At 36.3% G+C, this 12,388-nt stretch overlaps 1 protein-coding gene, 1 long non-coding RNA gene and 1 other non-coding gene across 3 annotated transcripts; 2 read left to right on the top strand and 1 right to left on the bottom strand.

Annotated features, from left to right (window-relative positions):
• Window positions 1-3,130: 3,130 nt before the first annotated feature.
• Window positions 3,131-11,837, top strand: tmem132a (transmembrane protein 132A). Its single transcript, XM_042717099.1, has 11 exons — window positions 3,131-3,282; window positions 3,586-3,795; window positions 3,886-4,100; window positions 4,697-5,193; window positions 5,285-5,437; window positions 7,438-7,633; window positions 8,438-8,581; window positions 8,661-8,863; window positions 9,643-9,869; window positions 10,218-10,408; window positions 10,485-11,837. The coding sequence occupies exons 1-11, from the start codon at window positions 3,201-3,203 to the stop codon at window positions 11,292-11,294; spliced, it is 2,928 nt and encodes a 975-aa protein (XP_042573033.1). The 5' UTR covers window positions 3,131-3,200; the 3' UTR covers window positions 11,295-11,837.
• Window positions 8,430-12,014, bottom strand: LOC122135920. Its single transcript, XR_006153780.1, has 3 exons — window positions 11,845-12,014; window positions 10,534-10,684; window positions 8,430-8,848 (listed from the first exon to the last, which is right to left on the bottom strand). It is a non-coding gene; the product is annotated as an uncharacterized LOC122135920 (long non-coding RNA).
• Window positions 12,015-12,022: 8 nt separating this feature from the next.
• Window positions 12,023-12,094, top strand: trnae-cuc. The gene has a single exon. It is a non-coding gene; the product is annotated as a tRNA-Glu (tRNA).
• The last annotated feature ends 294 nt before the right edge of the window (window positions 12,095-12,388 follow it).

Genomic DNA, 12,388 nt, shown 5'->3' with positions numbered 1-12,388 from the left:
TTCAGATCTTTCGTGACTTTTGACTTGGGTGCAGAATCAGAATAAAACTGGTGGGAGTAAATTAGTAGAACTATACATTATAAATATATAAGCATGGTTACGTTAGAGCTTAGATGAGAAATGTCTTCTGAGGTGGCATGGAAGTGAAGTTAAGCTTGGGAGAGGGAATGTGGTGTTAATGCAGAATTTTGCAGCAATGTGGTTTCCTGTCATAATTCTATTAACTTCCTGTTTGTGTTATTTCTGTCACTCATGCTCTAAATATACTCAGTGTGCTCATTCTTTTTGGTTGGATTCTTTGTCTTTCTTTCTTTCTTTCTTTCCTTTCATTTTTCCTTTTAATATTTTCTCATTTCTCTCTTTCTCTCTGACCCAGTTGATTTTTTTTAATACTGCACTCATAGAGGGTTTAATATCACAACAGCTTAAAATCTTATGTCTTGCCTGACTGATGGTAGCTAAGTAAAACTCTCTTTCTAAGTGCACCAGTGAGAGAGACAGTTAAAAAACTTGGTTGGTTTCTGCCTAAACCTCTCTATATCTCTCCATGTGTTTGCATGCACAGCAGTTCAAGATGGTTGTTTCAGTTCTGTGCATTTTTTTTTTTTTATTGTTATGTGGCTTTGTCTTTGCAGCTGCTTTAGTCTCTCTTCATATTTGAGAACAAATACACAGCCGAGAGAACAAACGCAACAGTGGGTTTCGGAAGAGAATGAGTGTTGTGTGTGTGGTGGGTGGATAAGTGTCGTCTCCTCCTCATCCTCAGGTCAGAGTGAAGGATTATATCTGTAGTTTAAATGAGGTTCCAGCAGAGAACAATGACAGATGACAACAGATTACATGCACAGATTAACAGAGAGACCACACTGGATAAAATATCTAGTGCATCCATCCGGCATTTCCAACAAAACACTTGTGACACTGACATCAAACCTACTTGTTACCTGCATACAGTCTGTTTTAATGTAAATCTTTGGTTAAATCTTTTGCATTAAAATTCGTCACACAAGCTTTTGCGTTATTATTTCAACAGTTACAATCAACTGTACAAAAAGTGGATTATAAAAGATAAAAAAATTATTGATGCCCTTGTGAATATATATTTTTGTACATATCTATCTGAGCAAATACTAAGCAAATGAATTGAGTTGATGCTTATAAAAGTGTAAAGTTTGAAAATTCTGTTCATTTTCTCTGTTCATTACAAGAGAGTAGTCATTTAGAATGATAATAAATGGGGATAAGGCCATGGGAAAGAGTTCATATAATACATTTAGGTTTTATGTCTTTAGATGTTCTCGGTCAAAAAAGCAGAGGAAGATTAGATGGAAAAGAGACTGTGGTGTGATTAAATACTTTTATTTTTCAGATGCATAATGTCCTCATTCTTGCTAATAGGATTTTGCCTTTAATGCCGGCGTCTGCAGCATTTCTCCCTCATGTACTACTAATCATTAAGCCGCTGAAATTAAACATTAAAAGCATTGAGATCCCATTACTTTAATGTATGTGCAGAAACTCGTCCATTTGTGACAACATAAATTCTGCATGTTTAATCATAGTAAACAGAAGTGGGAAAGAGAGAGTGAGCGAGATTAAAGATGAGATAGGAAGTGGGTTTCAAGATTTACCAGAAGTTTCTTGGAAGGACGTCAACTATCTTTGGCCAGACAGAATATCCAAGAAATAAAGGAGAGAAAAAAGGGGGAGGGGGAGATGAGAGGATTATTTACCATTTTAAATGAATAAATCCGTATTGTGTGAATCCAGGCACACCAGCCAAAGAGGGACAGAGAGAGTGACAGACCGAAACAGTGCAGCACTACAAATGGCAAAAGAAGAGAGAAACAACACACAAAAATAAGGAAAGGAGGATTTGAAGATCATTTGGATACTTCTGAAATATCTGAACTTGGAGTATTTTTATATTTATAAAACTAAGAAAAAACTTCCAAAGCACTGAAGCAAAGTATCCTGACAGAAGATGGATTGATGAAAATCACACTGGGCTGAGCATGTTTGTGAGAGAAGAGTGATACCTTACTTTCGGTTTTGCACATCTGAAAATCTGGAAGGACCGTTGAGGCAAGTCATATATATATATATATATGGGTTTCGAGAAAGTGAGAGTAAAGACATTTAAAATGGTACTAAATTTTTTCATTTTAGTTTTCATTTTTTTATGTTATTTTATGTAAACTTATATTAACATGTCACATTTTGTAATTAAAAAAATTGGAGTCTTTGCAATTAGTGTTTTTTTTTTTTTATGTGTGTGTGTGTAATGTAATGGATAATATTAAAAACAATATTTCACCCAAAAATGTAAATTTGCTGGAAATTTAACCTCCCTCGGCTCATCCAAGATGTAGATGAGTACCTTCATTGGGACAGATTTGGAGAAATTTAGCATTACACTTCCTTATTAATCTCTGCAGTGCATGGGTGCCATCAGAATGAGCATCAAAAATGCAAATAAATACATTACAATAATTCACAAATATGATCTGCAAACAAGTCTGTCATTTAATGTCTTGTGAAGCAAAAAGCTGCGTGTTTGTAAGAAACAAATCCATCAAGATGTTTTTAACTTCAAACTGTTGCATCCTAAACAAATCCTTAATCCGTTACGTTGCTTTCTCCAGTGAAAAAGTCACCTCATCTGAATCAGGAGAGAAATATCCACAGATCAAGGTCTATTCTCCAGTGAAAACAGTTCTATATAAATTTGTCATCGGATTTTGATGTGAGAGTAGAACAGTGGATGGACTTTTCCGCTGGAGGAAGCATTACTATGGATTAAGGACTTATGGATTTTGGCCAAAAGCAATGGTTTAAAGTTATAATGCCTTGATGATGGATTTGTTTCTTGCAGACACACAGCTTTTCACTTCACAAGACATTCACTGATGGACTGGAGTCATGTGGATTACTTGTGAATTTATTGTTTGAACTCTCATCCTGGTGGCACCCATTCACTGCACAGGATCCATTGGTGAGCAGGTGAAGCTAAATTTCTCCAAATCTGTTCTGATGAAGAAAGTCATTTGCATCTTGGATGGCATGAAGGTGATTGAATTTTAAACAAATTAGAATTTTATTGGGTGAACTATTCCTTTAATAAATTTGTTTTAATAGATACATTTAATAACAACAACATTTATATTGACTACAAGAAGAATTTATTGTTGCAGGGTGTTATGGATGTGCTGAGTCTTTCTGGACTCAAATGGAAGTCTTCTACTATGAGACTGGTAACACTTCACTTATTCATAGTCCTATGTAAGTTTGACTTTTTTTCACTCTCCCCAAAACACTGCATAAACACTTAAAAACTATGGTTTTCTATGGTTCCACAAAGAACCTATAACATCCATAGAATCTCCCATTGAAAAAAGGTTGAAATTCTTGTGGAGTTTCTCAGACCAAGTTTGAATTGCTTTAAATAGATTTTTTTTTTTTTTTTTTTTTTTTTTTAGCATCTTGTGAATCCAATTTTTATGAGGGATCAGTGCTTAAATGATAAAGCAATTGTTACTAATCCCACAAACTAATAAATCAACTCTCCATTTTCTTCAACCAAAGCCCATTGTCAGACACCCCCTTCCCCATCACTTCCAGTCCGGGTCACTGTTCCCTCACCATGGCAGTCTCTCCCCCTCTCTCAGGCTGATCTGGGCCTTCTCTTCTCCAACTCCAGCCCCTTCACCTCCACCCAGTCCCTGTTGCTCATGCCTCCATCAGGAACAGCCTCCAAACCTCTTCTCCGAGCTGTATTTGGTTCCTACACCATCACACAGGTACTGCAGTCTCCATTACAGTTAATGACTTTCATCTCAACTTAAAAGATAAAGTTACTTATTCTGCTCTACCATTTCTTTTCTTCTCAAGTGATGTCTGAACCCATTCCTCCCCTGACTCCATCTCTCACTGCATCACTGCTTTCTAAAACCATCGTGAAAGAGAAGGAGGGTGACAGAGGAGAGCGGTTTAAGGTGCAAGTGCTGTTTCATATGAGGGGTGATGCTAAAAGAGGAACCTGCGTTACTCTTCATGCTTTCAAACAGACAGAAGAACAGAAAGCTTCCTGCATCACTCAGGTACTGCTGGTTGAAGACACTATGTATATATGGATCAGGACAGCATATATTTAGATTGTATATATATATATATATATATATATATATATATATATATATATATATATATACTTATTGAAAATATATATTTCATTTTTGTATATTCAAATATTTGTAAAATGTATATAAAATATATACATTTATCATACACTCAGTAGTGTTGTTTTTGAAAGAAGTATGTTATGCTCACCAAGTCTGGATTTATTTGATTAAAAATACAGTAAAAAACAGTAATATTGTGAATTTTAATATATTTAAAATGCAATTTGAAATGTATTTTAAAAATCAGTATATTAGAATGATTTCAGAAGGACACTGAAAACTGGAGTAATGGTTATTAAAAAAGTAACCTTGCCATCATGGAAATAAATTACATTATAAAATATATAGAAATAACAATAATAATAAACAGTTCTTCAAATCTGCAAAAAATATTTCACAAAATTGCTGTTTTTAATTATGGTCAAATTATTCAAAATTTTGACCGGTATATATTTTGCAGATTTATTTGTTTAACCATATGACAATCCACTTTGTATTCTTCAATTTTTTCTCAGCCACCTTTTGGGTTGTGTGTGGTCACTCTGACACTTTCAAACGACTGGTTTGAGCCTATTCAGAACATCAAGGCAAACCTGGACCAGATTTTCAAGCAACGTCACCTGAGCAGAAACCGCTCTCGTTCTCGTAACCGTGGGAGAAGGCATCCGTATTTGCCAGGAGGACTCAGGGGCCAGTCTGACCAAATTCAGCTCTACTACTCTTCCTTTGGCTTTGTGTCCAATCCTAAAGGCGGACCCCCTCGATGTGTGGAGGAAGTAATGCAGCAGTCCGAGAGGAAGTTGTACTATATTGGTCCTGTAGGACTTGAAGATCAACAGATCAACAAGACCGTGCAGAGCTCTGCATGTTTAGACAGACAAGCGGAAGAGAAACTTTGGTTGGATTCCAATGTGCTGGTTGTCTACAGCAAAGGGCCTGTAAAAGCTGGGCAACCAGTCAGAGTGTCAGTAAACCTGAGGACAAATTTGAGTGTGGAGTCACTGACCATTAGGTTACATTAATATTATTACATAAAATTGCTCACCACATTTTATGCTATAATGTGTTTTATAATTCTCTTCACATTTTTTCTTTTTTCGCAGACTGAAAGTGAAAAAAGGGTTGTTGTCCTTAGAGGTCCACCCAGTCACAAACTCTGAGCTGTGGATGGTTAATGTAGAAAGGACAACAGGTTCAAAACATGATGTTATTTCCATCATTAGCCACAGCACTGGTACTCTTCCAGACAGCACTGGGTAATCTATCTATCTATCTATCTATCTATCTATCTATCTATCTATCTATCTATCTATCTATCTATCTATGGGCTGCCAACTCTCACGCATTCGGTGTGAGACTCATGCAATTGACACTTTTCTCACGATCTCACACCACACATCCATTTTCTCACGCAGTCAAAAGCACCTTCAGTTAAAACTGTAGTAATAGGACAGTGGTTCTCAAACTTTTTACAGTGGCGTACCCCTAGGGGCATTTAACAATCTTCTGCGTACCCCTTCTCTTCCACTTAGGCCGCAGTCACACCTTTTCTATTAAAGGACAATATTTGTCCTCTTAAACTGATTTACAGGTGCATTTTTATTTTATTTTTTTACCTCTAGAGGCAAATGTTTTCTATCCTTTTTAATAGTATGTCATGTTTTATGTCATATTCTTAATATTCCATTAAGTGTATTATAAATATAATAAATAAAGCAATAAATGATGGCAAAATGTGAAAAAAAAAGTGATAGCTACTTGTAGATTTAAAAATAAAACCTCCAAAAGGTGGCGGCAAGTCACTGTCTAATATAAATTATTTCATATATAAACATATTTAATATATAAACGTAACATATTGTTTCTTAAATATATACATGCATGTGTGTGTGTTTATATATACATAATAAATATACACAGTACACACACATATATTATGTAAACAAAAACATTTATTTTGGATTTGATTAAACACGATTAATAGTTTGACAGCACTAATTAAAAAAATAGTTCAGCCATGAAACTCTGCTTGCACTCTAATTGGTTCATTGAGTTCAGTGTTCCCAGCCAATTAGATTCACATATAAACAGGATGTATTCTGTGAATGCCATGTCTGTGCGCTATGCATATCCTCATATCAGCCCACCGCCTCCCCAGCACCACCTGCCTAGATCTGGTACGGGAAATCGTCCTCTCTCTAGTAGCAGCAGCATGTTTTCTTTTAATTTTATGATCTGAGCATTAAGCAGAAGCATTACTTGCTCAGCAGCAGCAGCAGCAGCAGCAGCAGCGTCTAGTCAGATCTAAAGTCTACCAAGACCACACCTATGCACATTCTATTTACATTAATAAAGATTTTACATCTATCCTGACAGTAGTCGTGAGTGAATTATACTTGTGCTTTACATGTGCTTTACTTTAGTTTTTTAGTCAACACACCAAAGTTAGTGTAAAAGTTAGTACATCCCTTAAAAAAGAGTTTTTCAAGTGTGCTATTAGTATACTTCTTCTAAACTAAAAATAGGAAAGTATGCTTTGAGTTTACTTTTGAATGTATTCTCAGAAATGGGCTTTATGTACTCCTAAATATACTTTACTTTAAGTATACTTGACTTATACTTAGTCTAAATATACTTGAACTTTACTTAAGTATACTTAATAAAATTTGAAGTACTTTTTGGTAAGGGACACCAAAGTTAGTGTACTTGTTTAAAGCATGGCATAATATACATCAAAACCTAAGGGCTGCTAACAGCCATGCATCCAGAGTCTTACAGTTGAGACTGTCTCTTACAACACACATCCTTTTTAATGCAGTTTTACAAAGCAAAGAGGACACTGACACTGAGGCAGCACAGTGCAGTAGCAAGTTACTCAGACCAATCGGGTCTGTAATTTAATGTAATTTATACTTATGCATGCTGAGTAGTCAGCTTCTCTCACTCTCACTCATTCTTGTACCGTGTGAATACAAGCAGGCAGGTCAGTGAGTTACTTTTATAGTTACACTCTGTGTGTTTTAGACGTGTTTAGTTTAGTAACTATTATGCTGTGTAGCCTACCTGGAAATAGGTTAGCATTAGCAGTTATTTGTTTTGCAGCACTGCAGAAGCTATTTTCCAGTTTTTCACTGTAGTTTTTTTTCAATGTGGGTGACTCCAAGCTGAAGCTGGCAACCCTGCTGAAAGCTAGTTAAAACAGTAATCTGACATCCATTATTTCCTTTTTGTCTTTGTCACTCTCCTTGTGTTACAGCACTTCTACTCTAAGCCAGGTATCCTGTCTCTCATTTGAGGCTTTACACAGAAACTTTGGCGTGGCAATGACTGTCACTGCTAGCTGGTGGGTGGAGTACTCAACACGCAAGTTTGCAGTATCACCACACGGCACAGCGACAAGCTTTTTCTCCTTTACTGACAGAGAAGTGGTGGGCATTGCCCCCATCACAGAGGTAAAGATAATTGCTAATCTTCACTTGCATCCTGTAAGAGGTCATAAGGATCACTACCAGAATGAGAAGTCCCATTGTCTTTAGTTTACTAAATATTCTACATTTTCCCCATTGTATCAACTTGTCTGAGTCTTGTCTGTTATTTTAGCATTTATAAAGTTTTAAATGATAGATTATTCACCATCCTCCTGGCAAACTACAAATACCTTACCCAAAAATGTAGATGAGTTTGTTTCTTCATCAGAACAGATTTGGAGAAATTTAGCATTGCATCACTTGCTCACCAATGGAGTGAATGGGTGCCATCAGTCCAAACAGCTGATGAAAACATTGCAATAATTACAAGTAATTTATACAACTCCAGACTATCAGTTATCGTCCAGTGAGGTGAAAACCTCACTTGTAATAAGCAAATCCATGATTAAGACATTTTAACTTCAAACTGTTGCTTAAAGTTAAGGGCCTTAATGATGGATTTGTTTCTTACAAACACACAGCTTTTCAATTCATGAGACATTGATTGATGGATCGGAGTTGTGTGGATTACTCATGGATTATTGTAATGTTTTTATCAGCTGTTTGGACTCTTATTCTGACGGTACTTATTCACTGCAGAGGATCCGTTGGTGAGTAAGTGATGTAATGCTAAATTTCTTCAAATCTACTCCAATAAACAAACATATTTACAGCTTGGATGGCCAATTTTTTGGTGAACTATTCCTTAAATGTTAAATGTTTGAAGCAATATGTGTAAAGAACAGGAAAACAGGGTGTTTACTGAGATCCTATTCTTTTCATTGGCAGAGCAACACAATTATCAACACAGCTATCTTGACGAGCCAGCCTGTGTCACTTCCTGTCATTGTCCTAGCAGTGGGCCTTGATGGTAAAGTATCAGATGTGACCACAGCGGTGAAGTGTCATTCAGCCAATGAAGAAATCGTCAAGGTATAAAAATTTCAGAGGAGGTCTGCTCTAATGCATGAAATATATCAACTCATCTGACAGTTCTCTTCTTGTCTGGCAGGTGTCTCATGATTGCTCTGTGCTTTTTGTGGATGGGAGTGAATCAGGCAGGGGCAGCATCTGTGTGGAGCTGGAGTTTTCTTTGGGAATGCACAGTGGCTCTTTGTGCTTGGCTGTGTGGGCTCCTGTAGTTCCACTGCGTGTGTTTCTCTCTGATTCTGTCCTGAGTCCCATCAAAGGCTGGACCTACTTCAGTGAGAGCAGGTATGTTAGTTAATGCTTGTGAAAAAGAAGCATCATTTTAAAAAGAGTACTTATAAAGGAAATAATATACTTTAAATGTCTATAAGTGAATATAATGTTTTGGTCACTTAATTGCATGTTAACTGAAATTAAATAAAAATGCATTATACTTAAGTTTATATTAAGTTGAACTTAAGAGTGCTTTTTGACCCACTTAAGAAGGACTTAAGTACATATTTATATCTAATTTCATAATTACTTTTCTTTTGTCTTTCACATATAGTTAAAATACTGACAAATGTACAAGTATATGGTAAATGTAATTTCTATTAAAACTTGTATCTTATGTATTTAAATATAGCCTATTTGTAATCACACATTTGTAATGATGAAGTTGAAATTTAGTACATTCAAGATTTGTAGTACACTACAAGTTTACATTAAATACAGTTAAGTACATTTCTTTTTCACAAGGGTTAACTGACTAACAATGAAAAAATAATTGTTACAGCTTTAATTAATCTTTGTTTTATTAGCTTTAATTAACTATATATACAACTGTTCATGTTTGCTCAGGTCCATTACGAAACTCAACAGATTTTTTATTTTAACAATTAATTATTATTAAATGATAAACTTAACTTTTACTAAGTTTAATAAATGATTTAGCATTTAACCGGTTAGTCCATGTGAACTAATGCTATCAAATTAAACCTTATTATAAAGTATTCTTCTGCAGACTGCTCCAATTGCAAGGTAATGGTATTGATCATAATGGAATCAAAATGTCTCTTTCTTAGGTGTGAACCAGTTTATCAGAGGTCCACTATACAGATTTTGGCACAATTCAGTGCCCAATCAGCAACTCAAGGCCAACCAATCTACATGCTTGGATCACCGGATTGGTTTGTGGATGTGACTGAACTTGTCCAAGACTGGCTGAGGATAGAAAACCCATATATTGCAGCTCTTGATAAACAAAAACATCTAATTGGCTTGACGCCTGGAATTACATCATTATATGTTGGTATCTGAATTAAATATACCTAAAGGAATAGTTCACCAAAAAAATTTGTAAGTGTAATTTTTGTCAATTTAAACCCGTTTTCTGTGAAAACTCAAAAGGAGTTATTTTTCTTTAAAATGTCTCAATTTTGCCATACAATGTAGGAAAAAGCGGTCCAATGTTGTTTTGGACCCCACTGACTTTCATTGTTCAGACCTTCAAAATATCTTGTTTGGAGTTCAACAGAAGAAATAAGGTCCTATGGGACATAATGACAAGATTTTCATTGGTGAACTATTCCTTTAAATATAAGCCTGTCTTGGTTCCTTCTCCTCTACTGCTTCACATATCTCACATATGTTTTTCAAGTGATATCAAGTCAGTGGGATGGAGTGCTTGGAAGAGCTAATGTCATTGTATCCTCTGAAGCAGTCACTCCTGGTGACCTCTCCGTTCAGTTGGTGGGAGGGCTTGGCCTGTCCATTAATTCCAGCCCATCTCATCCGTCTATTGTCACAGCAACTGTTAATGCTCACAACACACTCTATAACCACGGGCAAGTAAGTAAACTGAGTACTAATATTTTAACACTAGCAGCTTTGTTCTAGTCCTCATTCTCTCCACTCTTTTTATTAGGAAGCATCCATCAGTGTTTGGATCCAGTTTGATGATGACACCACCATACCTGTAAATGCCTATAGTGGGATCCCCTATACTCTCCGGCTCTCCTCTTTGGCTGAGTCCGTGGTTGCTGTGACACCTGCTCCATCTCAGCGCATTTTAGCACAAGGTGATGGCGGTGGGCCTCTTGTGAAAGCCGAGCTTCTGGTTTCCACCTGTGAACCAACATTTAACCACGTTGAACCAGAAGTAATCCAAAAAGGAGGTGAAGCAAAAAGATTGGCTAAAGGCTCTGGCTGGATAAGGGTGAATCTGAACATGGACTTTTGGCCAATGGGAAGTGAGGAAACCAACTTTGAGATGCATGATGTGACTGATATGTTTGTCGACTCTAACAAGGATCTGTATGATAACTTTGAAGATCAACAAATGACGGTAAATTCCACAATTGACTATGATGTTGGTAATGATGTGTTCAGAAGAAATGACTTGGAGCAGGCGGTTTTGATTCCCAACCATGAAGAGAGTGCCGTGTATTTATCCCCTGGAGTGGAAAAAGGCAGGAAAGAGGTTAAAACTGCTGATAGACAAGTAGAGATTGGCATTGGGGCTGTCCTTTCTCTTCTCTGTCTCTCTTCTCTCCTTTTCCTGGTCAACTGCCTGCCATGTGTTTTGAGAGAACAGAGGAACAGAGAAAGACGCGAGGGAGATGTAATAGACACTGTGGAGGAAGATGGAGAAACTGGAGAAGAGCAAGAAGAGAAAGCAGAGGGAAAACAGTGTAGTGAAGTGGTAACAGGAAAGGACAGAGGGGAAAGGAAATGACTTTTTGACTTTCAGAATACCACACATTGCATATTAACTTGTGTATATCCTGGAAAAAGTCAATAAATCTTTATTTGCCCTTTACAGTTATATAATTATAGTACTGACCATCAGTCTGAGAGATGTAGTATTATGGTAATGTAAATGATGTATTTTTTGTTATTTTTTTTTTTTTTTCATTATTTTAAAGTCATCAGTACAGGAAAGGATATATGCTCATAATCACGCATTAAACAAAACATGGATACCGCACAATATTAATCTAACAAACTTTTTATGATCTGAAATGATAACTTAAAGTCACACTTGAAGGGTTTTTAGACTTTTTTACACCACTCAAATATTAAATAAAGGTGAAAAAGATTCAAACGTTCATGTTCTTTTCCTAAAACAAGGGGTTGGCAGTGTTGAGTCATACAGATAAAATTTAGAGGACTTTATTACAATAATACAACTGATGTGATTCTTATTCATGCCGATTAAGGTTACCATGATAACGTTAAGTGCAGTTCATTTAGTTTCAACTAGAAACGTCTTTAGACCATCTTACCACTTGTTTTTGCGAATACAGTCAACCACACTGGTAATCAAACCGAATAACCGCTTAACATGACGTAATCTTCAGCCTTAAGAATTTACATGGTTTTAGGAACAGTTACGAAACAGCACTTTTAAGACTGACCTTCACAGAAGTACAATACTGTGAGCCAGGAGTTTTTATGTATCACTCCCTGGTGGTCTAGTGGTTAGGATTCGGCGCTCTCACCGCCGCGGCCCGGGTTCGATTCCCGGTCAGGGAATGACTGTTTTTTCCCTTTAAGTCCAACAAGGACATTCGACACAATAAATCCAAGTTGTTACGTTAAATTAAGAAGATCTCAATAGTAGATTGTGCCAAAGAATATGCGCCTATGAGCACCACGGATACGCAGATAACAGAATATCGTCCGAGGTATATTATATTCAAGTCTTGGCTGCTATGTAAAAGAAACCTTTAACATACATTCTATCTCACAAATTGACCGATAAAATCTCAAAAAGCCAACAAAATTTGCCAAAGACTAGAAAGAATGTAAACACGTTTTGGATATGCA

This window comes from Cyprinus carpio, chromosome B1 (assembly GCF_018340385.1).
Source record: "Cyprinus carpio isolate SPL01 chromosome B1, ASM1834038v1, whole genome shotgun sequence".
Lineage (NCBI taxonomy): Eukaryota > Metazoa > Chordata > Actinopteri > Cypriniformes > Cyprinidae > Cyprinus > Cyprinus carpio.
Note: the sequence above shows the minus strand (reverse complement) of the source record. Positions and strands in the feature narration are given on the sequence as shown.

Excerpts from the sequence above, each read along its gene's own strand:
- tmem132a (XM_042717099.1), top strand. The coding sequence starts at position 3,201 with ATGGATGTGCTGAGTCTTTCTGGACTCAAATGGAAGTCTTCTACTATG. Across the intron at positions 8,864-9,642 it reads ACCTACTTCAGTGAGAGCAG|GTGTGAACCAGTTTATCAGA; the intron begins GTATGTTAGTTA and ends TCTCTTTCTTAG. Across the intron at positions 10,409-10,484 it reads CACTCTATAACCACGGGCAA|GAAGCATCCATCAGTGTTTG; the intron begins GTAAGTAAACTG and ends TCTTTTTATTAG.